The sequence below is a fragment of the Anser anser genome (genome assembly GCF_964211835.1).
Source record: "Anser anser genome assembly, chromosome: 8".
NCBI classification, from domain to species: Eukaryota; Metazoa; Chordata; class Aves; order Anseriformes; family Anatidae; genus Anser; species Anser anser.
The window spans coordinates 21,773,702-21,799,784 of NC_139728.1; the positions used below are offsets into that span (position 1 = coordinate 21,773,702).

The following is a 26,083-nucleotide window of genomic DNA, read 5'->3' on the forward strand; positions in this document are numbered from 1 at the left end:
GCCTCCAGGCTGCCACCAGAGCCTGTCTCAGCTGTAGCAAGCCCAGCTCCTGAGACCGCAAGCGAAGGCAATGAAATGCGAGGCGGGGATCATTACTTTGAGACTATCGGCTCGTGCCACTGAGCCAAAGCCTGTTATACTGACATGGGTCCGTGCCACCCCAGCAGCAGAGATCATTCTCCATCTCCGCTCGCCCAGCTCCGGCCCCCCGGGACGGCTGCCCGCGCCGTGCTCCGCGCTGCCCTGAGAAGATAACCCAGCAGGTGCCAGGTGCAGGGCCGAGCCGCTGCAGCACAGCCCCCTGCTCACCACGTCCCGGAGCTGCCAGCACAAGGCATCACTTGTAGAGGAGCACAGAGCAAAAACCCCAAGCTTCCTTCCCTGGGGCAGACAGCCCGGGGGAGGAGACTCTCACCCCCTTCCCAGCACAGCCCCCTGCGTTTCGGTTTCCTTAGGAGAGGGTTTTTACTCCGCACCCCTTGCTGCGCAACAAAGGGAGGAGATGTCCTCCTGCAGCGGGACAAAGGGCCGCTCCTTGCAGGCCTCTCCTGGGTGCCCTTTCCCGTTGAGCTGACTCTCCTCGCTCCCTCCTCGGCTCCCTCCCCGTGATTTAAGAGTTCCTCTCCTGGCCCTGACAGTAAGGTATTTCTGTCCCACAGATTATAACTCACTCTGGGCTATTATTCAACTCCCAAGCCCTGGCCCTGCTGCATTTAGTCCAAACATAATATCCTTCATGCATATATTATCTGTCTCCCTATTATCTGGAATCATTTCGGAATTAAATTTCAGTCCTGCAATATTGGCTTGAAGAGCGGCTCGCTTTATGGGCTAGTCAAAGGTTAGAATACCAATCAAAATAACACTGCCGATGCAGAGAGACATTTTAATATTCCAAAACCCGGTAATTGTAAAAGGACATAATATTTTTTCCCTGATTACCCCAAAGGCAACACATGTTAACAAGGCGAGGGAGAGAGTGAAAGAAATTTCAGAGTTCAGACAGCCGCGCGACGGATTTAAAGGAGAAGCCGTGCGCGGCGGCCGCGCACCAGCCCCGGGAGCAGGAGGCTCCCTGCCCACCCCGTGCCTCCGCCGCCCTCCTGGGACCTGTCCCCTCCGCCCCGAGCCCCCTGTGCAGCCCGAAGGCATTTAGGGCACCCTCACAGCGCACGGGAGGGAGCCAGAGAGAGTTACACTGAGACAGACACGGCCCAGGCTCAGCACGGAGGAGAAACCGCCCGGCCTGACCTCCTGCTCGGGCACCGAGGCTGCCCCACGTTAATTTCTGGCTGAAGCAGAGCTGAGGTTTTTAGGGAAAACCTTCCCTCCCGAGCCAGAGAACCCACCACAGTCCTCGGTGAGTTGTTCCAATGGTTAATTACCCTCCCTTTAAATATCTGCACCTGAATTATCTAGCTTTGGCTTCCAGGCACTGGAACTGCTTCTGCTTCACCCTGCTGGACTAAAGGAGCCTCTCAGCACCTTATGACTCTCTATAAATGCTCCGGAGCTACAGCCAAGTCACCCTTCTGCCCAGCACCCTACACAGCTCCCAGGGTATTTAAAGCATGACAAGTGTCCTTGTGGGTCTTGCAGTTGTCATCAAGCCTTCAAGTTTCCAGGATCCTTACCCATGCAGAGATGATGGACCCAGGGTCCCAGCTGGGTCAAAGCAGTCCCAAGCAAGATGATCCAGCCCCTCTGCTCCTCCTCACCACTCCCCGTTCATAAATCCAACAGCATCAGCCTCCTGGATGCAGTATCCGCACACTTTATCAAAAATGATTTTTATGTTTTCTTTCAGGGCATTGATAAAAGTGCTAAATCCAAGAGGTCTGAGCAATAGCTCCCTGTGGGACCCCACCAGGAAGACATGCACTCCATGATGATTACCCATTTACAATTAAATGCTAGGAGCTGTCAGTTTGCTCGTTCTTAATCAATGTAACGTGTGCCATGTTGATTTTGTATCACTCTTGTTTCTTAATCAAAATGTCATAAGGTACCAAGTCAAATGCCTTCCAGAAGTATATTACATTGACATGGTTACCTTTATCAACCAAACATGTAGTCTCATAAAAAATATCAAGTTAGTTTGAAAAAGATCTAGTTTCCATAAATCCACATTGATTGGCATTATATTACCCTCTTTTCATTCTTTATTAATCAACTATGATATCTGGCTTTTCATTACTTTGCTCAGAATTAATGTCAAGCTGATAGGGCTATAATTACTTCATCGGTCATCCCATTTGCCCTTCGAAATTACTGGTACAACATTAGCTTTCTTCGAGTCCTCTAGAACTTCCCCCATGTTCAAAGACTTATTAAAAGCCACACGAACAGCCAACAGCTTCTCAGCCAGCGCTTTCTAAACTCTCGTAAACCAGCTATGCACAATGCCAACCTCGAGCTACCACTTCACTTCTATTACAAAACTGCACTGTAAGAGCATCCTGCTCAGCGATACAGCATCCTCTGCCTTTCTGTAAATACAAGGTATTTATTAAAAATGGTTATTTTGCTGTTATAAGCAACTCTTCAATTTCCTCCCAGCTATGAACCAATGCCATTGCAGACTTTTCTTTTCTGATTTCCATGGAAAAGACACCCTTACTCCCTTCAGCGCTGGAGTCATGTTTTTGCTTCTGTTCCCCTTCACAGCCTCTCTCATTCCTCCCTTCTGAGGGACTGACTTACCACTGCCAGGGACAAGGAGCCCAAAAGAGCACTGCTGCCATGAAGGAAGGGTCTTGGAGCGCTCAGCCACGCAGCTAACCAGCACGGTGCTGAGTACCAGGTGCCTGATCCAGCCGAGGACGTAAGCAGCTCTTCGCAGTTAGGTGACAACATCTGCTCCTGTGTTCAATGCTTCAGCCGTGAAGCAATCTTCCTGAGGAATCCTCCCTTATTTCTGACCCTAGTAGGCATTTTGCATTCCCTATAGCCAGTAGCTCAATAAACAGGCAATTGATGGCCATTGTACTAAGTTGTACTAAGTCCTCAAGAGGTTAAACTTACAAAAGTAAGGCACGTTTTCAGGCACATGGGCCAAAAATCAAACCACTTCTCAACAGCATCCATTTCAATGTTCTTTGTGCAAAGCACTCGAGACACTTTAACACCAAGTGCCTGAGAAGTCCTCCTCCCATCCCAAAGGCACAAGGAATTGTTAATTCAGAGGAGAGGCAAAAAGCTGTTAGCAAATCCTTGTTTGTTTAGGATGCGTTTATTTCCAGTTGCCAAATATTAACAAAAACATTCTGTTACACGCTTCCTCCGCTGCATTTCACAAAGCGGGGAGGTGACCTTAAAACATTTGTGCACGTGTATTAATGGTTTGCTTCCGAGCACCTACGGATCACCAGAAGCTGGGCCTGGAAAAGGCCAGGTCCGCACACAGCCACGTGCTCCCCACGGCTCCGTCAGCTCTGCCTCGTGGTGTCCAGAGGAGGAACGGTTCCCAGTCCTGCAACGGAGCCACTTGCAAATAGCCCTGGGGACACAGGGCATGTCACGGCCTGTGTGTGAATCGAGCTGAATCTTCACCTTCCTTAGAGCACGCCAAACTGACCCCTGAGGGCAAAGCATTCAAACTGCCAGGGGAAAGAAGGCAAAGCTCTCCTGGGCGTCAGGAGGATGTCAAACTTGGGTTGGTTTTCTGTCCTTCCTAAAGCAACCACTATGAGTGTGCCTACAGACAAGCTGCCCTCTGTGAACAGAAATGAAAGATGGCCAAACACAGCCAGGATGGCTGTCCTGAGAAAGGGGCAGCTCTGTGATGGTAGGAAGACAGCCTTTTTTCTTTTACACAAATATCACTTGAGAGACGAGAAACAAAACAAAGCCCTAGTGGTTACATACAATACTCCTCCGTTACCCTATAACTGAATAATGTCCAGAGAAGAAACAGGAGATCAGGATACCAAACCAAAAATAGCTTCCACAACCCAATTCTGGAGCCAGCAAGTGGCTTTGTGCCAGCTCTCCAACAACTTACGCTGAGCTGGAAAAGAGACTACGAAGCGAGAACATGGCAGAGGTCTCGAGTCAGGAATAACACGAGAGAAGAACTGACAACACTTCTTTGCTCCTTCACAGAAGGCAAGACTGAGGCCCAAGAAAAAGATCAGGCAGGAGGTTGAAAAGAAACAAAAGGACATGCATCTTCCCACAACATGTGAATAAACAGAGTATAATTAATGCATAATTAAACAGCCAAACTCATTGCTGCAGGATGCTGGAGAAACTGAAAGCGTCAGCAGATTCAGGAAGAGAAACGTATGGTAGGCAGACACGGTAAGCGCCGTGGGTGGCGGGCACAGCGGTCCGGGGAGAGCCGCCAGCTCCCGGCCCTCGGAGAGGATTGCAGGGAAGGAGAGAAAGCTGACCCGAGCCGTGCTCTCCTTGGTGCACCCCGACAGCACCAGCTGCTGCCCTCTGGCAGAGAGGAGCTGGGCTGCACAGACCTCAGGGCTGCCTGTTTTGACACCTTCATCCTCCTCCCCTTGTTTTTCTTGCACTCCTGAAAGGGCAAAGGCAGCGCGAACGCGAGCTGATCCTTGTGTTGGAGTCAGCATCAATGAATTTATCCAGGCTACCTGACGGTGCTCATGGGGCGTTTACCCTCTTCAGGCAGATCTTGATCCACGGCCTCCTGCTCTACTTCAGCCCCGAGCACCCGGCCACTCAGCTCGGTCCTGCACCGCAGCCCTAACCCCTGGGGCCCCTATGGGACAGGGACACGAGGGAACGTGGCCGCAGGGTGGTGACTCTCCGCCGGGATGGTTTGGGGGCAATCTGAAATGTTACGGCGTTCAAAGGAAGCCTCCTGTGCCTCCTGCAGCCCTCCCGCCGCGCTTGGCTAGTCGAAGGGAAGAACATGATCAACTCTCTGCCCCGAGTCAGCTCTACCCTGACAGCTCACCAGAGACACGCGATCGCTCAGTGACATTAAAAATGTCAGCAAACACCGATCAGGCTTGACGGAAGGGATGTGCTAGCAGGCTGGGGGGGGGCACAGGGCAAGGTAAAACTTCAGCAAACTCGGTCAAGTGCACAAGCAGCTCTTCTCCCTTCGTGTTCCACGGGAGGCTTTTGCACAGATCCAGGGCGCCGTGGCCACCCGGGACACCCCTCAGGGGTGGTGCTCCCCACCGCCTGCATGGCCAGATCGACCCAAACTTGGTGCAACACAGGTGAGGTGGCCAGCAGGGCCCCGTTCCTGTCTTCACCTTGCCAGAATTATCATCTTGGATGGAATTATTTATTTGAGGCAAATCTTGGAAACTCTGCAAGAGGACCCAAGACACAGGGTGCTTGCCTGAACTACTGCTGCAGCACAGGAGTGACAACTGCTCACCAGCAGACACCCACAGGACAGAGAACAGGATGCAGGTGGGGCATCCTGCAGGAAGCTGCTCGCAGTCACACATGCCGTTTACACTCACATGAACTCTTTTCTCGACATCTGAAGGATCCAAGTCTCCGCATCACCCATGACCTAGAAATTAGCAGTTTCACGCCACCCCCAACGTCTTCACTTCATGGATCAGGTCAGAGGCAGACTCAACCTAGGAGGTGTTTCTAAGTCAGGAACTTGCCAGAGGGAGGGGAAACGGGGATGCCTGAGCTAGGAATAGAAGAGCAGGGGGGGTAGTCACCCGTCTATCCTTATTTATCTCATACTGGGAGCTCAGTCAAAAGAAACTGAGGCCCCACAGGGTCCTGATGGATAGGATTATTTTTTTGGGCTGGATATCGTCTCCTGTAAAAACACACAGGCAGTTCCCCCCCACACACCCACATACAGCAGGGCAGCAGTAGCATAGAAAGATCCTCACCGCAGGCTAAGAGCAAGGCGGGGAGGCAGCCCTCAGCCACAGGACAGGAGAGGTCCCTGCCCTCCTGCTCCAGCTGGGTCACTTCCCAGAGGGGCTCGGGGTCCCAGGAAACACCCTGTGCGCAACAGGGCATCGGGCACGAAAGAGCCAGAAGAAAATGAAGATTTTTAAGGAATTAGATGGGTTGGAGAAAGATGAACATACCTCCCACATCCCCTCCCTGGGTGATCCGAAGGAGATGGCAGCCTCACTTGGAGTAACACAGCCTCGAGCGATGGGAAAGAGCCGTAAGTCATTCCTCCAGAGGCCCAGAGGAGGAGCACGGCTGGACCAACCTACTTCCGAGCAAACATCAGGGTACACAGGGATTTTTTTTTTATTATTATTATTCTGAAGCCATCACCCTGCTGGTTACAGAGCCGCTATCCATTCACCGCAAGTTTAGTGAACTTCAAATGGCGATCATTAATGGTCACTGAACTGCAGAATGCCCCAACGTGCTTTCAGATTTCATTTACCGAGGACCAGCAATCAGCCAAAAGATTTGCTCTGACAGCAGGGAAATACAAGACCCCTTGACAAGTTCAGCTGGGAATGTGCTGCCAGCATCCCTTGTTAAGTTCATGTTCTACCCTATTTGACGGAACAGATCATGCAAATTGTCCTTCTGCGGCCGCTCGGCCTGTCACTCACGCTTCCATTTAAAACAATAAATAAATAAAAGAACAAAAGAAAAGCCCCGAAGTAAAACAAGCTGTTTACAAGCAAATTCCACTTACTAAGACCCCTTATTATCAGGAAAAGGCACAGAAACCCAAATAAAACCTGAAATGGGATGGGGGAAGGGAATCTTACTCATTCCAAGGTTTAACCAGAAGGACCACCCCAGTTATTCTCGTGTTAGACATACCCCAGCCTCCCCTCGCCCTGCCAGTGCTCGGTATCACACCATTTATTTTTCTTTCCACCCCACTTTGCCGCTTATGGCACCACTATGTCTTCCCATGCGGATGGAGCAGCTGTGCCAGGAGACCCCGTGGATGCATGGCAGGCTGCTCCTCGGCCAGCCAGAGGAGGTGTGGAGCAGCAGCAGATGGCACACAGCAAAGCACACGGCATTCGGCTTTGCAAAGTGCTCACAGGTCTCTTAGGCAGATGTGCTGCTGGGACGGCTCCCCTTTCCCAAAGCGCAAAGGGAAGTTCCATTTTTTGTACCGGAATATTTACACGTTTACCAACCAGGATTTGATCTGAAGAAGCTGTGCTCCTAGCAGCCTTACACAGCAAAACAAAACAGAGTGAGCAGCACTGGGAGCGACAAAACCTCTGCTGGAGAGGCGCCTCGCAGCGTCCCGCTGTTACACGGAGACACCGCGCTGTGCCTGCCACAATGGGACTCTCCCCAGCTGCAGAGCACATCCCATCAAGTACAGTAAGACTCTATTAGAGGAGATACAATAGGGAGCCAGAGGACTCGCTCAGCCCAGCCTCTGAGAAAATAACTCATTTCAATGCAAAACAGCAGTAGTTATTAGACACCTCCTTAAAGAGGAAAGGAGAAGGAGAAAGGGAAGGTGAAGGGAGGGAGAAAGGGACCACGGCAGCTTGCACAAAAGTACCTTTTTCAGATTAATCCACTGTTTGAAGTAATCAGCAACCGGCAGCCCTAAGTACTGGCATTGTCCTGGTAACCTGTAAGAGAGAAGAGAGAGTAGGTTTGATTCAATTACTGTCCTGACAACACAAACTCTGTTTTATTAAGCGCATTTCGTTCCGAGATGGAAGAGCCCCTCAAGTCTGCTCTAACATGCTGCACATCAGAAGGACGGTAGCTCTTGGCAAAAAAAAAATCTCATGAGAACACGACTTGGCTGAAGCCTGACACACATCCAGCCACGTCCAGGCTGCCGACACCTTTCAGGCTCAGCACTTTGAACAAGGGCTGCGTGCGGCTCTCCTCCCAGCAGCTAAAACACAAACACAACTGGAGCATCTGGGCTGTCCTTAACTAAGTGGACTCATCGCAAATCCCTGCAAAACCATTGTGGTCAGCCAGCAGAAATGACAGAAAATATGATGGGGAAATTCACCTGTCATGCCCCGGTGCTTTTTTACATGGCCCTTACGGTTAAAACACTGAGTGAGACACCAGGGAGGGAAGGAGGCATCGAGCAGTCGTTTTTGGGGTAGTAATTGCAAACTTTCAGTGCTAAAAAAGCAGAGGCTTATTTCAACGTAGGCGCTTGGAAGCAGAGAGCAGTCACAGCCCTGACGATGCAAAGTGCTGCACAGTCTGACTGCGGGTTTGAGCCCCAGCAGGCAGAGCTGGGAGCACGCACGCTGAACCTCTGCAGGAACAGAGCTCACCAAAACCTGCCCTGGGGAGGCAGCGGGGCTGCCCGAAGGGACAACAGGAGCCAGGGATTTGGCGAGCAGCCTCTCCCAGCCGGCACCAGCTAGGAACTGCCCCTCTCCGCCAGCGCACGGGGAAGGCTGAGCCGCAAAGCCGCGCGACTCCAGCCGAGGCCGTGCTGGAGATGAGTTATGGGAGGCTTCCCCGGCCGCTTTGATCCGATCAGGAGTAATTGATGGATCTTGTTCATTCACGTACTGCTGAGCATGCCTGGGGCACCGGTCACAGGATCCTTAACTGAAGCAAAGGAACATCCCAAATAAATATGTCAACTAAATAAATGACTAAATTAGACCCGTTTGTGCATGTTAAAAGCCACAACCCCAGAAACCGGCTTTTGCAAACAGAGGGGGTGGGGAAGTCTTACAACTTCCTTGGCCGTGTGGGGACTGTAGGGGGAGGCTGTAGGGAAGGAGGGAAGAGCTGCAAGAGCCAGCATCAGCTGCTCGAACACCCCAGCACAGACCCTGTCTGGGACAAAGTACTGTCTCCCTGCACAGGGCAAAGCCTGGATGCTCCAGGCTTCAGGTTCAAGGCTGAAATTCAGGAACGAGCTCTGCTCAGCTGGAAGCACAAGCTGGGTACACACCACTTTGAGCTGGGGTACACCAACAGCCCACCCAAACAATTACTGAGAGCTCAGCCCAGCCCCAAGCCCTCTGACCACCAGGGCAGCACCTCTTCAGACCCATAGCATTGCACCGGTAAGGGGATGAGGGAGGGCTGCACACAGGGCACTTGTGGATAACGTCAGCGGTACCGAAGGAGCAGTGTGGTCTGTGCTGACTCCATTTTGATGGGAAGAGAAGGCTGGAAGCTGGCAAAATATACCCAGGGGAACCTCCCAGGAATATGTAGCCATATATTCCCGTGGCCGTAATACAGTGGCTTTGCGAGCCCTGCTTCAGCTACAGAAGGAATAGACTGTGTGCCAAACCCAAATGCCTAGTCCCGTAGAGATGCACACGGCATCATTTAGGAGCAGTAATTTATGTCATACAAGCACATTTGAATAAGGAGGTCCAGAGGAATCTCTCTGAAAGCAGGAAGCCTGTCACAGGAATGAGCTTGCAAGCAGCAGGACGGAGGCGATTTGCAGGGTAAGCAATGTGACCTGACAGCACGCTCTCATCTCCGGGCACGGCTCATCTGATGCTAGCACCATTGCTCTGAAATAAACCACCTGGAGTCACTCCTCGCAATTGCACAGCCGTCACATAAAAAGCAGCCCGGTCCGTGCATTTTACAGCCTTTACGCATACGTCCATGACATCCCAGAGTGGAACAGACCCCTCCGAGCCCAACCAGCATCCTAAGAAAGCTGCTTTCTGTAGGTTTTTTTCTGATTTCAAAAAAAAAAAAAAAACACTAAGAAGAAAAGGAACCACGGGTCTAATACAGGCAGATGATCAGCTCAACCTCTTTGACGGCTCACGTTTAGCTAGAAGGATCATGACAGCAGCTAGCAAGAGGTGTGTTACCAAAAGCTAGGGTTCTCCTCCCAGCCCGAGAGATTTTCATTAATACAGCTCTCAGCCCGGCTCCACTCAGAGGAATAATTATTGTCTAGCCTAACATTTGGACAGGGCCCAGGACAAGCGAGTGCAGCATCGTTGTTAGCCACAGGACTTGACAGCTAACCACCCAGCGCAATGAATGACATCCAAAGCGTTTCCATCCCCGTGGGACCACCAGGCCCACGGAACTGGACAGCCTGGTCCTTCCTCCACCCTGAGACTGATAGCAGTACGCCCTGGGCGCTGGACAGTGGGTCTTTAATTGGAGAAAACAAATGTCCCAAATAAATATGTCAACTAAATAAATGACCCGTTTTTGCAAACAAGGAACAACCCCAGAAACTGCCTACGGAGCTGCGTGACCTAAGGACGTTCCCCATCCCCCTCCGTGCTTCTGCTCCCCTCATTTCACACCGGCACCAGAGAGACCTCACGAAGTTTTCAAAGCACTGCAAGCTCCACACTTGCTGTAAGCTGGGCAGGCTGTCAGCAGCATGGACCAAAGGTATCCGTCGGCTCCCTGAGCTGAAAGAGGCAGGTCTGGTGGCTCCAGGCCAGCAGGGATATGGCCATCAACTGGTTCGTCCGTTGCAAAGGATCGTCCTGTGGGTCTGGTCCAGCCCAGTCTGGGTACACAGTGCTCCCAGCACAGGACTGGGGAGCTGGGGGCTGTCACTGCACAGAAAGCAGGGCCCCAGGAGATCACTCCTACAGGGTCTCTTCCCCTCCCGTCATCTGCAGCAGCCCCATGCTCCCCAGCATCTTCTCCAGGTTGGAGTGAACGGGGCACACCTGTGGCTGGGGAACGAAACTGCCACAGCCTCGAAGGAAGTACATCTATTTATGAGGATCGCTGCTGACTTGAGCAGCTCATTTGGCAGACGTGCTTTTATGCTCAGTACAGCTTCCCACTACGACAAAACTCAGCCTCAATCACTGGGACGGCTGTGTTTGAGCAAAGAGCTCAGGACGCAGAATCACAGAACCATCTAGGCTGGAAAAGACCTTCAAGATCACCAAGTGCAACCATCAGCCTGACCTACCAATCCCATCACAAAACCACGGCCCTTAGTGCCACATCCACATCTCTGAGATACCCCAGGGATGGGGACTTCCCCGGGCAGCAGAAGAGAAAGAGCACCGCGTTTCCCTTCGTCAGCATCCTGCGATGCTTCCAGCTTCTGAAGGAAGTCTTGTTCCCCCCCTAAACGTTGAAGTTCTCGCTCCCTGGGAAGGAAGCTGGCTCTCCAAACCATCCCGTCAGCCAAACACCGTGCTTCTGTACGGCTGGACTCGATGATCCTTGTGGGTCCCTTCCAGGTCGGGATATTCTGATTCTATGACTGCACTTGACAGAGAGAAACCTAAAAAAGAGAAACCTGAAAAAGGCTGTGGGATTTTCCACCCCGGGCTCTATTTTCCACCCAGCCCTGCTCCTCCGTCCCCACACCACGGGGTAAATGGGGCCCGGAGATGCAAACGGGAGGCGAGGTCAGATGGCTGCATCCCTCCCGTTGGAGCCGGCTCCCTGCGAGGCGGCGAGATGCGCGCGGCTCGGCGGTGATAAACGGCCTTGCTTTAGTTATCACTTTCCTTAAGTTAAGGAGAGCAGCCCGGTGATGGATGGGCTGGAATTCGGTTATCGGGGAAGGCTGTCAGCCAGAGTTGCCTATCTCCACACACATTTAGCAGGGCATCATTATGCGATGGCATGGAGTTAAAATATGACCAAGGGTATTGAGAGAAAGAAAGAATGGGATTAAAAAAAAAAAAAAAGGCAAATTGAGCAACAAAAAGGAGTGTGAGGCAAGAACGTTATCGTACTAGTGACACCTTTTATCTCGGTCTGGTTAGCCAAAGCAGGGCACAAATTGGTCCTTCCTCCACTATTGTATCCTCTTGTACAAACAGAAGCAGATAAAATGTGTCACCAGCGCGATAGCATATCAATTTAACCCTAATTATCCGGGGGGTCAAACCAAGAAATAGGGGTTTCTCATTTCAACAGGTTCCTCCGCCTCTGCTCGGAGCCACCACATTAATATGGAAGGGGGAGGGACAGCCGTAATTGATTTCCGTCACTCAGGTGGTCCTGGCGTATAAAAAATTAATGCTTGCTTCTCCCACCTCATCAGAGCTGGTTAACGTCCATCTGCTTCTGGGTTCAGGATGTCAGGAGACAAAGAAATTGGGCCACTTTCTACACACTGGGTGTATTGATATTGAGCCAGTTAAAAGCACAAGTCCCTCTTTGGGAAAGATAAAGGGACATTAAATCTTGATATTTATAGACCTGGTCGCAGCCTTCAAAAATAAAATAGGAATCCATGCACTGGAGACCTTGAGTCGTAAGAGATGCAGAACATTTTAATTGTGTCCTGGCCAACCCCGCTGCACCGGGCTGCAAAGGAGAGGGCTGGGACACTCCTGCCCTGGGAATCCTCCGCTGCAGGAGGGCTGCAAAGCCTGAACGGAGCTGCGTGGAGGCGGCAGCACAGAACAGCAACAAGGTGGTACCGGAGAGAGGAGAGCTGCCAAGACACCTTGCCCTGGCTCTGCAATTCGGAGCAAGGCTGGTGAAGTCATGGCACGAAGGGGACCTGGACCTGGTGCAGAAGCGCTGCTCTCCTTTGGCACAGGCTGGGATCTCTGCCTTGGAGAGGGTCTGAAAAGCCCCGGGCTTGCACAGAAACCCTGAGACAGGTCCCTTCTCCCTCCCCTCCCGCCTCTCTGTGCTTTCCTTCCACCCTCAGCTCTCTCAGCCACCCCCAAACTTGTCACAGCACAGCAAGCCTACGAGCCGCACATCAGCTTTAAATATCAGCATGCGTGAAGCAGGGACATGAGAGCAGGGAAGTGGGAACAGACAGAGCAAGCCTCCATCGCCTGTCAGGGAACACTAATGAATTTCAACGCCAGCAGCCATTGCCTCAGATGGGCTGGCGAGAGGAGGAGACGGAGTGAGAGCGAGGAGCCTTTGCAGGAGCAGCCTGCCTTGTTTCAAAGCCCCCTCTGTTAATAAATGTCACTGCCGAGCTGGTGCACGGCCCCTGTGCTGGCGTGGGGTGGGCTGGGGGGAGATGGGTGGCTGCCAGCGTGCGGGGTACCTGGGCAGCGCAGCCTTTTCTCCTGCTTTGTCCCCAGGAAGGAGCCAGGAAAAGGAAGCAGAGAGGATATCACCGCTTCACGCCATGTCCCAGCACCCAAACGGCACGGCACCGCTGTGGGGAACCAGTAACAACCAGTAACAACCTCCAGAGAAGTGAGGACTGCGACCCCAGCACCGCCCAGTCCCACCACTGGGCCAGAGGCTCTCTGGGGCCGGGCAGAGGGACGCAGACATCCAGGCACTGTGCCTGCCTTCCCGGCAGCAGCAAAGGGGTCAGAGAGCTGGCTGCCCCTCTGCTAACATGAATGCGCTCCCGAGGCTGCGCGGGGAGAAGCATCCGGCACGGGGCACCACGCGGCAACCGCACCGCTGCACAACATGAAGGTCAAGGCGAGTCTGCTCTACAAATGTCAACCTGTCATCTCCGGATATTAATGAGGGCTGACCAGCAGCTAAAACGCATCCATGCTCCATTAGTAATAAGAGAGGCACGATGCGGGAGAAGAGCACGCGCCGAGGCACCGGTGGCTCTGCAGGGCCCGGGGAGGTGTGGTGATGCACGAGATAACCGGGGCCGCTCCAGCTGCCCGGGAAAGGAAGCAGTTGCCACACAACCCACTTCACTGGAGTGTGTGTTATCTCCTTCCATCAATCTTTAATTGGATTAGTGTAATGAGGCCAAAAAACCCAGGCTAAGCAGCGAGGCTGATACCTGGCACTTGCAGACCTTCCGTTCTTTTTTCCGTGATGCCCGGTGTGGCCAGCACTGCTTTCTCCCAAAAGCCTAACGGCTGAGAGTCCCAGCAGCACTACCTGAAACGCCAGGACACCCACCTCACCTCCCTGCAGATTCACCCCCGTGCTACAGCTACATCCCTCTTCCCTAAAGTTTTACTTAGAAATCTGGGGGAATCCCAACCCCCACGTTTCCCAAGCAGCAGGCTTGTGAACAGGAGACTCTGTTACCCCAGGATGCAGCCGGAGCATTGTAATACACTGGGAACATAATCCTGCCACAAAAAGTACACAGGGCAAGCAGCTCATTGTCACTCGTCGGTCCTGCAATGCACTGCGTGCCTTCCACTGCCATCAACCTTAATGAAACATGAAGGCATTTAGCACCGTATGAGATCTGGCCCTTTTATGGGTATCTGTCTGTGCATCAGCTAGGTGCTGGCAGAGATGCTATCTCAACATTAAAAGCAAGGCTGTAACACAGCGGGTATTCAGCTTCCAACAGAAAATGTTCATCAACAATTGCACACACATGATGCTACAATAAATCTGTGTGCTACCGCTTAACAGGTTCTCTTAAAATGATTCATAGCTCTATTTACTGGGCCTGATTCTGCTATTATGCATGCGGTAGTAAATCTGGAGTAACTCTACCTGCTGTTAGCAAGTAGCCAGCGAGAGCAAGATCGGGATTGAGCCGTTTCAGTTTTAAACAAGCACCTAATTACCATGCAGCAAACCAGGGCTCGCTGGCTCCACGGTTCAGCTGAGGTTAGGAGTGCGGCAGGCAGGAGCTCTGCACTCCTCCACATCAGCAAAGGAGTGCTCAGGGGTAGAGCTAACGCTCTTGCAAGCCCTTCCAGACAGGGAGGAGGACTGGGAGGACTTGCCTTTGACAGCAGAAGCGCACCAAGCTGCTCCCAAGGAAAGAGAAGCTGGAAAGTCTCCAAGGCTGAGGTCACCCTCTCAGCCTTGGGAATGTGACACTACAACAAAAAAAACACTTAAAAATGGATTTCTACGCACAAGCTTGCAGTGACAGTTCAGCTGCTTACTAAATATAACATCACAGAGCATCTTATTAACAGTAGCGCACAGTGTTAGCAGACTGTGCACCTACGTTGTAGGCACGTTCTCGATGGAAGTCACCAGCGTGACCGCAAGCTGTGGCTGGTGGACTTCCAGTCGAGCACCAGGAAAAACTCTTCACCGTGCAGGAAACAAAAGCACCGGGACAGAGAGCTGGGGAATCTCCTCCCCTGGAGAAGACCCTGACCAAGCTGCTTCAGGTTGAAATTAGCCCTGCTTTGAGCAGGGGGTGGAAGAGAGATCTCTATAGAAATTGTTCTGTGATTCATGCTGCAGTGGAGCCTAATTACAAAGGCAGAGCGTGTCCTTCCTCCGTCTACGCGGCCCCTTATGAAGTCTTTCCTACAGACCCTCATCCAGTGATCGCCTGGTCCCCTGCACATGAGCAGTTTTAAGAGGCAGCGCTCAGACTCCTGCTGCAGAATCCTCTGATTACTTCCTGAGTGCAACAGATGCCCCCCCAGCGCATCGTGTCTGAGCCGCCTCAAAACCAAAACCCGCACAAGAATTACGCTAAAATTAAACACACTTCTCCTCCCACCACACAATCTCCCACTGGAGAAGCATTCCCCCGCAGGAAATGAGTGTGGCAAGACCTAGAGCAAGGTGCTGCTCGCGGACTGACGTGTCCTGTCCCGGTTCCTCAGACTCGCTGTGCGACGTGCCGGAGGAAAACCTCGCCTCTCCCCTGCCCTGCCTGTCCTGCCCGGTTAGCTTCCACACCCTTCAGGAGCAGGGCTTCTCTGCTATGAGTCATAAACTGCTTAGTGCCTAATGGTAAAGCCTATAGACGCTTAACATAATGCAATCATGTCACTTAAAGGCCATTAGTCTCCAGCCTAAGCAGCATTTTCCCAGTCACAAAGGAGACCTGCGCACTTTGGAAGGCAGGGGAAGGACGTGGGCAGCCGCGCGGGTCACCGGACTCGCAGTGATGTGAAGCCCCAAGCAGGATGGAGCCCAGCAGAACAACATGGGGAAGGTTGTGGCAGCTCTAGCAACCAAACGGCTTCATTTTTGGGGCTTCCTTGTGCCGCTGCATACAGCTGGAATCAGCAGAAAGCCCCTGCTTGCCAGAAGGAAAACCTCTCCAGCACCAGCTGTGGATGTACTGCTTGTAAAGGGGGCATGAGTCCCTCACCCCCACAAAGGGTCTCGGGCTTTTGGCATCTCATCACCTCCCTCCCCACTGACTAAAGCAGATCATTTATCTACAAGGAAATACGCCATTCTGCCTTGTAAGGCTGTTCGGCCAGGGACATCCCCTTCCAGCACTGTCCCTGCCCTCCTCCGGCACCCCATCACCCTGTCCCCTCTCCCAGACGACTCCTGTGATCGCCTCCTGCTCCTCTCCCCACTAAGGGGAACAGAAATCCCACAAGGAGCTGGCGGGATGGGGTAACCCCTCGCCCCCTCTGACAACACAAAACTGAGAATTACATGCATTACGGCTCGCCGGGCTCTTGGCACAGCCTGCGGGCCTGTTCCTCAGGGTGCTGAGCTCCTCAGGGTGCTGGGCACAGCTTCCCGTGCCGCTACAGATCAGCCGTGCGCGAGGGGAACCAAGTTCAGCCTCTCCTTGCGGGGAGAGGCCGCTCCCCGGCTCCAAGCCCGAGCTGCCATTAGTGTTTGCTTCGGCGGAGAGAAGGAGCGGCGAATCCTCCAGAGCAAAGGACAAGTGCAGCAATTAGGATGCAGGGGCTGCGGGAGCTGTTTAACAGCCCGACCCGCAGGTCAGTGCCGCCGACTCCCAGCCCCTGCATAAATATTGTATGAGGAGGGGAGAGGGGCCGCTACGAGCCACCCTCAGCGCCAGCCCTCCCCCCTCCGTCGCCACTCCGCAGCTCGCTAGATGCGCCGGCACCATTATCTACAGATGTGACAGTTGGGGAAAAGCACTCGAGTAACTAGGGGAATGGGAAGGGGGCTGCTCGGCGGAGCGGGAGCCCGCGGCCACGGGGCTGGGGCCCGTCCCCACCTCCTGCTCCCCGCTGCAGGGCTCTGCCCCGCGTGGCTCAGCACCAGCACAGCACGGGCAGCCCCTGAACGGGACCACAAAAACGCCAGCAGGGCAGGGAGCACGGGCTGCAACCGCCCCTTGCAAAGGTTGAGCAGGGGGGGCTGATTGCCAGTGCTGCTGAAGGACACTTCAGCCAGCTTTCCAGTTCCCTACCACCATCTCTCCTTGAGCCTCCCTTTGGTGGGAGCTTCCCAGCAACATAATGAGAGGCTTTAGAGCAACAGCCCCAGCAGCCTCCCTCCCTCTCCTGGAGCACATGCAGAAGGGACACAGCCCATGGAAGCAGAGGTTTTGCCAGATGGTCACATTACCATTAAGATCTCTACCGGCGCAGCCCTGCTGTCGGCCACCCCTCTATGCTGGGTGCCAAAGCCACAGCAGGCAACGTTGTTTAGACGTGGCCCCCACCTGAGCAGGTCCTCTGCTGTACAACTCCGCTTGCTCTTGTCCTCTCCTTCCTCTGCCCATTCCTTTGCTGGAGGTGCCCATCGACTGCACGCTTGCTATGACGCTCTGCACAAATGCAAACCTCGTTTCAGGACTGCTAAGACTGAGGGCTGCAAAGCACAAGCAGCAGTGTACCAGTGTACCCACAAATTCCTAGGGCACGCAGCTAACAAACAGTCCTGCCCAGGGCAGCACACAAGGGCTGCGAGATGGGGAACGCAGCTTGGACACGCTCCTGTCCCCGACACCCCCCCCAGAAATGCCTCCCCTGCTTTGGGGCTGGCTGCTGACTCCGAGGCAGGCAGAAGCCTGGCCTTACCATTCTCAGCTTTCCTGAGCTCCCTGTGCAATTAATGGGCTTAATTATTGATGGCAAAGGCAGGGAAGGGAGGAAAGAAAGAAAAAGCCAACGAGAAGGGAATGATGTGGGGGTGGCAGGCGCCAAAGGTCTCCGAAGAGCTTCCCTCAGCCTAGAGCAGAGAAAGAGCCCCTAGCCGCTCTGCAGCTCCCACGGCCCTGCTCTAATGCTCCCTGACATGCCTCTGAAGACAGCGAGCTGTTTGCAGTCACCACCGTGATTTGTTAGTAATTATTTTCACGGTGTCACATTGCTGTCACTCTCTTAACAAAGAGACAGGCAGCCCGAGGCTGCCTGCGAGAAAGAACCAGCAGAGAAAAGGAAGTGTCAGGCACCCAGGGATCCTCTTTGCTTCCCGGGTTTCATAACCACAGTCCTCACCAGCTTCTGAAGGAACTTCTGAAGAGAAGTGGCAAGTCAGAATCATCTCCCATCCTCGTCACAGCAAGAGGAATTAATTACTTAGCCCCCTCCTAATTTCATCTTACCTGTATACCCAGTGCAAGACCCAGGTGCTCAGAGCCCCTTAAGCCACCAATTTGCTTCAGGTCTGCAGCAAACACAAAAACTTTGGCAATCGATGACTTTTAGCATTCTCCTAGCAAGCTCCGATTTCTTTTCACGTGGTCTTGCCATCAGACCGCTTCTGAAGCCCAGCAATCCTGACGGCAAAATCCCACCTCTGCCCACCACCCTCGCACACATTAACCCCTCCACACCAGCCTCATTAATTCCGTCACGCTGCTGGGCTCCGCGGGGCAGCAACATTTCACTTGGCATTTTGCAACGCCAGGGATCTCGGCGGCTTCCTCCCACCTGAAATACACAGCCTAGTGGCTTGCCGTCTCTCTTTTCTCGTAGACACCACGGTGACTTGACAAGAACCTCCCCCTTGAACCAGCTCCCACCCACTTCACACCTGCTGTGCAACCACCATCCATCCTTGGGCTAACGCGGCCCTCAGAAGTAATCACTCCTTCCCCAGGAACTGTGGAGCTTGCTTGGGCCCCCAAGGAATGGAAGCTATTTTGGCACCTGACGTGTCACACAATGTAAGGACAGAGAGATGAAAGACCGAGGCACCTGGCCGGCCAGCCCTTAAAGCACTCTTGATCTCTATGCAGAAAGCAAGAGGACTTCCTCCGGAGCAGTTCCAAGTTTGAGTTGCAGCAGACAAGCGTTCTTCCCCTGCCTGCTTACTGACAATGCACAAGGGTCATTCCCTGCAGCCACGGGGAGGCTGGGGTATTAATTCACCCTCTTAGCACAGGGAGAGTTTGGAAATATTAAGCCTCACCACCTAAGCAAAACCCTCCCGCAATTACCTGCATGGAAGAGCACCGACTCAGAGGGCAGCTCCTTTTCAGGGGTCCTTTTAATAACCCAGAAACGGCACATACGTGCTGTAAAGAATTAGGATCGCCATTGGGAAACTAAATGGTCCATAAAACGTAACGGCTCTCTCTGGCACGGGGAGCACAGCGAGCTGGAGGAGAGGTCTCGGCAGCCTCCCAGCGCCGGGTCTGCAGGGGACACGTGTGGCTCCACGCGGGGACGGCGCTGAGCCCAGGAGGATGCTGGCACTGAGACCAGCCCAACGCCCAGAGGGGAAAGGGGAAGCAGGGATGAGCGAGGGGCACCTACGGAGAGAAGATAAAGGACATCCCGGAATGCAGGTGCTGGGCAGATGGGAGGAGAAAAGCCCTGCTCAAAGAGAAGCAAACAAAGCTGGTGGGACCCAGGTAGGACAAAATGCTGGGCTGCAAGATCTTCCCGCACGTGGCCCTGCCGGCGCAGCGCACTGCATCCCCATTCTTCCCAGCAAGTCCTCCACCCTGCTCTTCTGGGGGTACCACCTCCACCTGCCTCGCACCAACACCTGGTCCAGAGCAAGCTCCAAGCACAAGACACGGTCTTGGTGTGCCAGGCTGAGGGCAGCACGCTGGCCAAACACAGCAAAAGGTGACTGCAGCGTGGAACAGGCTTAGCTCAAAAGGTTAGTCTGCAGCTCGGGTGTCCCGCACGCACCCAGACATCCGCTCCTTGGGAGTCAGAGCGGCTGGACAACGCACAGGAGAATACGCTGGAGGGAAAATACCAGGGCTGACCTCAAGATGGCCCAGTAGGTCTTTGCCAGCCAGGAGCTTCAGGAGGAGAGGGACCGAACCCATCCAGGAAAATGGCTCCCACCAGGAAACAAACACGCAAACAAACAAAATGCTTTCCAGAAAGCTACTGAATTACACAAAGCTTGACTAGAAGATGACACAGCTCCCAGGCTGGCAGTACTTTCAAGCAGAGCTCTGTAACCAGAGCAGCCACGGGAGCGCTCCTCCCAGCTAAGGCTCTGGGCAGGCAGCGCTGGTGCCAAGCCACGACCGCTTTGCCTCCGCTTGGAAGTCAGAAGAGCCGAGATCCAAAGGGAGAGAGCTGACATGTTAGCCCCAGCATGAAACACTACAGCTGTCTAGAGCTAGGAAAATTAAGCTTTTTGAAGTAATAAAGAAGAGTTGCACTTTATGAAGCTACTCCTCATGCCACAGACAAGAAAACCCTGCTGACAGAGTCTTCCAGTGGTTTATCCTCTACTGCCCTATGGTCAGCCAGCTTTTCACCTCCCCAGGGCACAGGTAACCATAGTGTTGATTGCTATTAGAGACCTCTCCGACAAGCACAGAGGGCCAGGGGTGTGCTTTTTACCAAATGCCCATTATAAATCCATTGGTTTTGAAGCCATTTTGACTGAATTCATTATAACACTGGACCCAGAATTCACCTGAGATTCTACCTTATTATTCTTCCTTACTGTACAAGCAGACAATACTGGGACCGCTGGCTTGCATTCGTCAGTGCAATTGTCCAAATATAGCCTGAGCTGCTTTATCCAGGAATGGAAAAACTCACCTTCTCCATTCATTACCCCACCTCAACGGCTCGTTGCTGGGAACGGAGTATTTCATGCAATGCCCATCTCATTTCCCCTACGCTGCAAACTGATTCCAAGTCCCTCCACCATCTTTCACACCGTTTCCAACTTCTTTGGTCCTAATTCCCAAGCAGCAGAATCCATGCTCCTCAGAGCACATCAGGCATCACGGCCCGATAAATCTGTGCCAACTACAGCCCTGACTGTGACAAACATCTTTGCTGTGATGCACCAGCCAAGAAGCAGACCCGAAGGTGACAGTCAATTGCACGATGATCCCCGTACAAAGATTTCACGTCCGAAGCTTAACGCAAAGGCACTCGCGGAGCCACACGTTGCAGAAGGTCTCGTGCAACCAGCACATTTCAGACAAAGGCAGGAACCGAAGACAGCTGGGGAACCGCTGCAGGGGGATAAGGAAAATAAGTGTGCTATACTCATTTTAAGTAAGCGTTGCACACTCTTATTTTTAAGGGGGGGGGGGGGGGACACCTTAAAAATAAAACATTTATTTTGCATTACTGATATCATTTCCTTTAAAAACAAAAAGCTGGCCTGCGGGGTCACAGAAGCGAATGGGGTCAGCGCTACTCCCTGTAAGTGCTAGAGAAGAGCATGCTCATAAGGCTCCCTTGCTTAGCTCCAGCAATGCACTTTAGGATGTAATTACATGAACAACTCCATCAGCAAAGCTGACTCAAAAGGTTCCTGACCCTGGATATTCAGCCCCGTCCCTGCGCCGTAGTTCACCACCCTCTTCTTGAGCCAATGTAGCCATGTGAAAGGGTACACCATGGGTTTGGTCAGCAAAACGATCCCCGCTAAAAGCAACGAAAATATAAAAAGCAACAAAAATAAGCTAATCCCAAGATTTTTAGTCGGAAAGGAATTATTTTCTTATTTTTAACCGCAGATTACTGTGTTATATTTCTGTTACCAGCTCTTCCCTGCTACTCTCTGAGCCCACGTCCTGCCCTGCTGCCACCCGACCAGCCCACCCTAAGGCTTCTCCTGCCTGTCCCCACTGCTACCCAAGCAGCTCCGCTCACGCACTTCAGGCTGCCTGCATTTCTCTCCCAGGAAAAGACTGCTGACGCCCTCCTGGCCCTGTGATAAAGAACAGCACGCACGAGGGACACCGACACCATCAATCTCTCCCTTGTGACCTCAGGCCAGTTCCAACCCGATCCTCCAGGACAGAAGACCAGGAGGAGCAACCCGCTGACACTGAGCAGGTCTGGGAAGGCAGGTGTCCTCCCAGCCGGCGCAACTTGCACAGGAAGAATTCAAACAGTGAGATAAAATTAAGCAGCGGTATAATTCATTGCTCAGAATTTACTAATATGCAACCCAGGAAGAGCACCAAGGGCCATAAACATCTCAAGGCACTTCACAGTGTTTTATCACTGTATTAGAGTACTTGCCTTTTAACATTTATTTAAGAAAATAAACTTCTGAGCAGTAGTTTCCTGTGAAGAAATAAATTAGCATGTTCTGATCAGCCACAGTACAAGCACCTCCGTGTTGGAGGTACACAGAGCAAAGCCTCCACACGTTTTTACCTATCTGATGCATTTGCAGAACGATCCAACCCTGGAAGGAGAATTAACTTGTGCTCCTGACGTTAAGGTGTCGGTCTGAGATTCAGACGTGGCTCAGCTCCTTTCTCTGCCTCTGACTGCCTGCGTGACCACAGGCACCTCGCCTAACCTTGCTGTGTCTCAGCTGTGTAGCTACAAACACGCAGCAAAAACTCTCCCCTCGGTCGCCAAGATTAATTCCCATTGTGCTTAAAAAGCAAGCAAAATGGTTCCACGCACAGAGGGAGGCAATCTGACGTTTCAGAAGAGATAAAACCACGCTGAAGAGCTTACAATGCAAGGGCTCAACCCCGGCAGACTCCGAGTACCCTCTCTATCCAATAAAACCATCTCCCGCAGTCAGCAGCACGTTACCCTCACCACCCAATGCCACATCAACGCGATTTGCTTAATCACCAGTGGCAGTTGTGTCCTGGGCGCAGGGTGAGGTCCCAGCAGCAGAGCAGACTACGTCGGGTCTGAATCCGGCCCTGGAGCTTTTCAACTTGGAGGAGAACTTGCAACAGGCTGAAGGAATCCTCCCGCTGGGCCTGAGGACCGTGCGCTAACGAGGCTGTATCCCCGCTCATATTTTAGCTTGGCAGGTCTGGTGCTCCTTTCATCTTTTGCTTCAGGTAGCTCTCTTTAATTAATAACATTTCTGTGCCGGCGCAGGGAACTTTCCACCCAGAATGAATGGCCCTCTCTCATTAGAACCACGACTGTCATGATGTATTCAGGAGCAGGAGCGTGATTCATTCCCCTGTCTGGGAACGAGGGGTGCTGCTGGGGGGCGGCGGGGAGAAGAGTCTCTGTAATGAGTGACGGAGGTGTGCTGAAGTTGATGCGCGACTCTGGCGGCTTGAACTGCCTTGTCAGGACAAGCCTTCAGAAAGGTGATGTTCCTACTCAAGAGGTTTTCCTCATTAAAGAAATTGCATCTTAACAAGAGGGAAGGAGGGGAGGGGCAGCAGGAGAGCTGCTGTCTCCCCGACTCCAGCCCGGTTCACACGCAGCCGGAGCTGAAAGCCGGCTGACGCGAGCGCAGCCGGCAGAGACGAGCACTCCTTTTCTGAGCCCTCTCGCGCAGCAGCCAAATCCCCCAACAGGGACTTTCTCTCCTGTGTTGCACCAGACCCATGAAGAATTCCCTGGCGGCAGGGCCGAGGACCTCAACTCATGCCTCCATGAGCCCTTCCCGGGTGCTCGTGTCCCCTTCCCTGCCCCCAGCTCTTTGTGCGCTCCCTGCTGCCAGAGGGAACCCGGGCAGAAACAGCTCTGTGATCTTCCACGAAAGCTCTGATGTTCAACAAAAATCAAGTCTGCAGCCACACAGTGCCTCGTTCCCTGGAGATCCTTGAGCCAAGCAAAGGTTTCACAGGTCCTTTAGCAGCTGAGAGCCATCCTGGATGCTACAGACCCAGACACCGCTAGACACCACCATCAGAGAGCAGTACCTTGACAGTCACCCTTCCTCTTGTGCTTTTCTTTGAGCCAAAAGTGCTACGCACGTTGCAGCAGGGTTATGTCCTCGCATCCACCACTGACAGGCTGGAAGGTTCCTCCCTTGTGTTCCAGCCGATACTCCCCACCCAGCTTGCTCGCCCTGCTGTGCTTCCCAGTGCCCTGGCACCTGCTGGAAACACCCACAGTAAAGAGGCCTGTCCAAAAAATACCATTTCTAGCTCTTGAAGAGCACATTCAGACTGAAGCCGACCTGCCCAGGTCTCTGCTGGAGAAGCCAGGAGCAAGGCTGCACGGTTTGCCACCAACAGCCAAGCTGAAGACAACGGAGAACAGGAACTACAGACCACACGAGCCACTGGTAAGAGGAGCACAGCTTGCTTCGCGGACAGCTACGCAAGCAGCTGTTATTGCTAAGGGAAGGAAGCTGAGAGAAAGAGCAGAGTCAGGAACGGACCTGCCCCAAATCACTGCTCCCCAGGCCAGGAAGCACTGCAGCAACACACGGGCCCTTTGTAGGCGGCAGCTCTTCAGCAAGGGGCAGCATCGTGCTGTGGAGGAAGCATCAGTGCCGTGCCTTCAGCCTCCGAGTGCTGAGGACAACACACGGACCCTGAAACCTCACACGAGGGGCAGACGGATTGCATTTCGGCGTCCCACTCCCCCAGAGTGGGAGCACACAGAGCAGATGCCAGCAGGTATATCTTCACCCCAGAGCAATGGCCTTGTGTCCTTCCAGGTGCATTTCACCTCATTTTGCAGAATTCCTCTGGAACCCAGAGGGGTTTTCACCGTGCAACACTTCCAAGAACACGCTTGGACAGGCAGCACCACCTCTCCTCTCGCTGCCCCAGTGCCTTCAGTGCCAAGCTTGTGGTCTCCACACACTAGAAGAAGGCACCAGCCTCAAGTCTTTTAGGGAAGTACAGGGTAAGTCCCTGGAATACTCCCTAGATGTCTCACCTCTCTGAGGACGTGTCTATCTCCCGGTCTGAGCAGCCTTGTTTCAGCTCCATGCCTTCCCTCTTTCAAAAGAGATGCTCAGTTCTGCTTTGCTAAACCCTATTTGGCGATGTGTCTAAACACACGCAAACTTAATTAGTTCAGGAGGGAGACTCGGCATTTGTGGTGACGGATAAAAGTAATGGGAAACGAGACAAGTCAGAGCTGGCAGGGAGTCCTCACTCAAGCCCCATTCAGTGGCACAGCGCTAATCAGATGTGACGCCACACGCTGCTGCACCCAATCGGCGGCGGAGCGGCGCGATGCGCTCCTCACCGCGCGGCTGCAGCCAGGCTCCCTGTATCCGTGTGGTTGGAAACATGAAATTTATTTTCTGCTCTGCCCTGGAGACGCTTCAGGATTGAATTCTGAAGTTAATGGTTTAAAAAAAATTTTTAAAAGGAAGAGGGAGAAACGAACCACTCGCTGCAGCCTCGTGGCCAGGAGTGGAGTCTTCTTTTCCAGCTGACTAGTGAGGCACAATCCATGTGAGAGACCACTGAAAATGGTGAATCAAGTATCTCGGGTCCAGATCTGCGTGTCCTGCTGGGCCAGCTCACCCCACAACCTCTACAGCTCACCAGAAAGAGGACCCAGCTTCAGTTCTGTTTCTCCTACTACAGAGCTCTGAAGCAGGAAAAAAACCAGAAGGTTGCTCATTCCATGCAGACACTGAGTTAAGATGTCGTTACCTGGGAACCTCGTTATCCCACTGTGAAAGGGATGGAAAGATGGGCTCTGAGCACATGCAAATTACAACCCTGTTCCTCACAACCCTCGCCAAAAGCAGTGAACTGGACTCTCAGAACAGCGATACAAGAGTAAAGAGCTGAGAAAAGAGAACAGATGAGAAACGAAATTTTGGAACATCCTTGCAGCTGTTTTTGTGTGGGTCTCTAACAAAAGTTTAAGCATGATATACATATAAAAATACGTATTAATTCAAACCAGAGACAAAGGAATTGGCAATATACTCAGACACAAGTTCTGGTCACAGCCTCAGCAGAGACCCAGTAAATTCTGACTCAAAAGAGCATGGCAAATTTCTCATCTCCACTAGTGCTTGTGCTGCTGCTTCAATCCTCATATCTCATGTCTCACTAATCACACCAAGGAGAAGTAAGGAGCTGCCACTCTACAAAGACCACTCTGCAGGGAGAAAACCAGTGCTGATTGCTCCCAGGCTGTGTGCACTTTATTTAGGCTTCCAACCTGGGGAAACCAATGTCACAGGGAACACCAAGTAACACTACTAACGAGTTGTGGATGTCAGCTTAGCATTGTACGTGTCAAGTCCATGCTTTACCAGTGCGATAACAACAGGAGTCTTTACCCAGCACGGTGAGGAAATGAAAAGCTGAAGCGAGATTACAGCAACTCAAGTGAATTCAGCACAATGACACTGATCTGCAAATATCTTACAGATTAGACTAATTTAATTCTTAAACACAACTCCACTTTTTAAAAAAAATCACATTTTCAGGATGCTGATCTAGCTGTTTTCGTAATGAAACATGCGCATACACCAACACTTGTAGATCCCAGTCCCCACCTGGTACTCCCTCGATCCCAGTCAC

General features: G+C 52.6%; 1 protein-coding gene across 9 annotated transcripts in view; it reads right to left on the minus strand.

The window, feature by feature from the left end:
• Nucleotides 1–26,083, minus strand: part of ERI3 (ERI1 exoribonuclease family member 3) — a 117,958-nt gene that overhangs the window by 61,017 nt on the left and 30,858 nt on the right. For all 9 annotated transcript variants that reach the window (XM_083845951.1, XM_083845955.1, XM_083845952.1 and 6 more), the window contains one exon: nt 7,466–7,538. In XM_083845951.1, the coding sequence (XP_083702077.1) occupies nt 7,466–7,538 (73 nt within the window). The remainder of the gene's footprint in view (nt 1–7,465; nt 7,539–26,083) is intronic.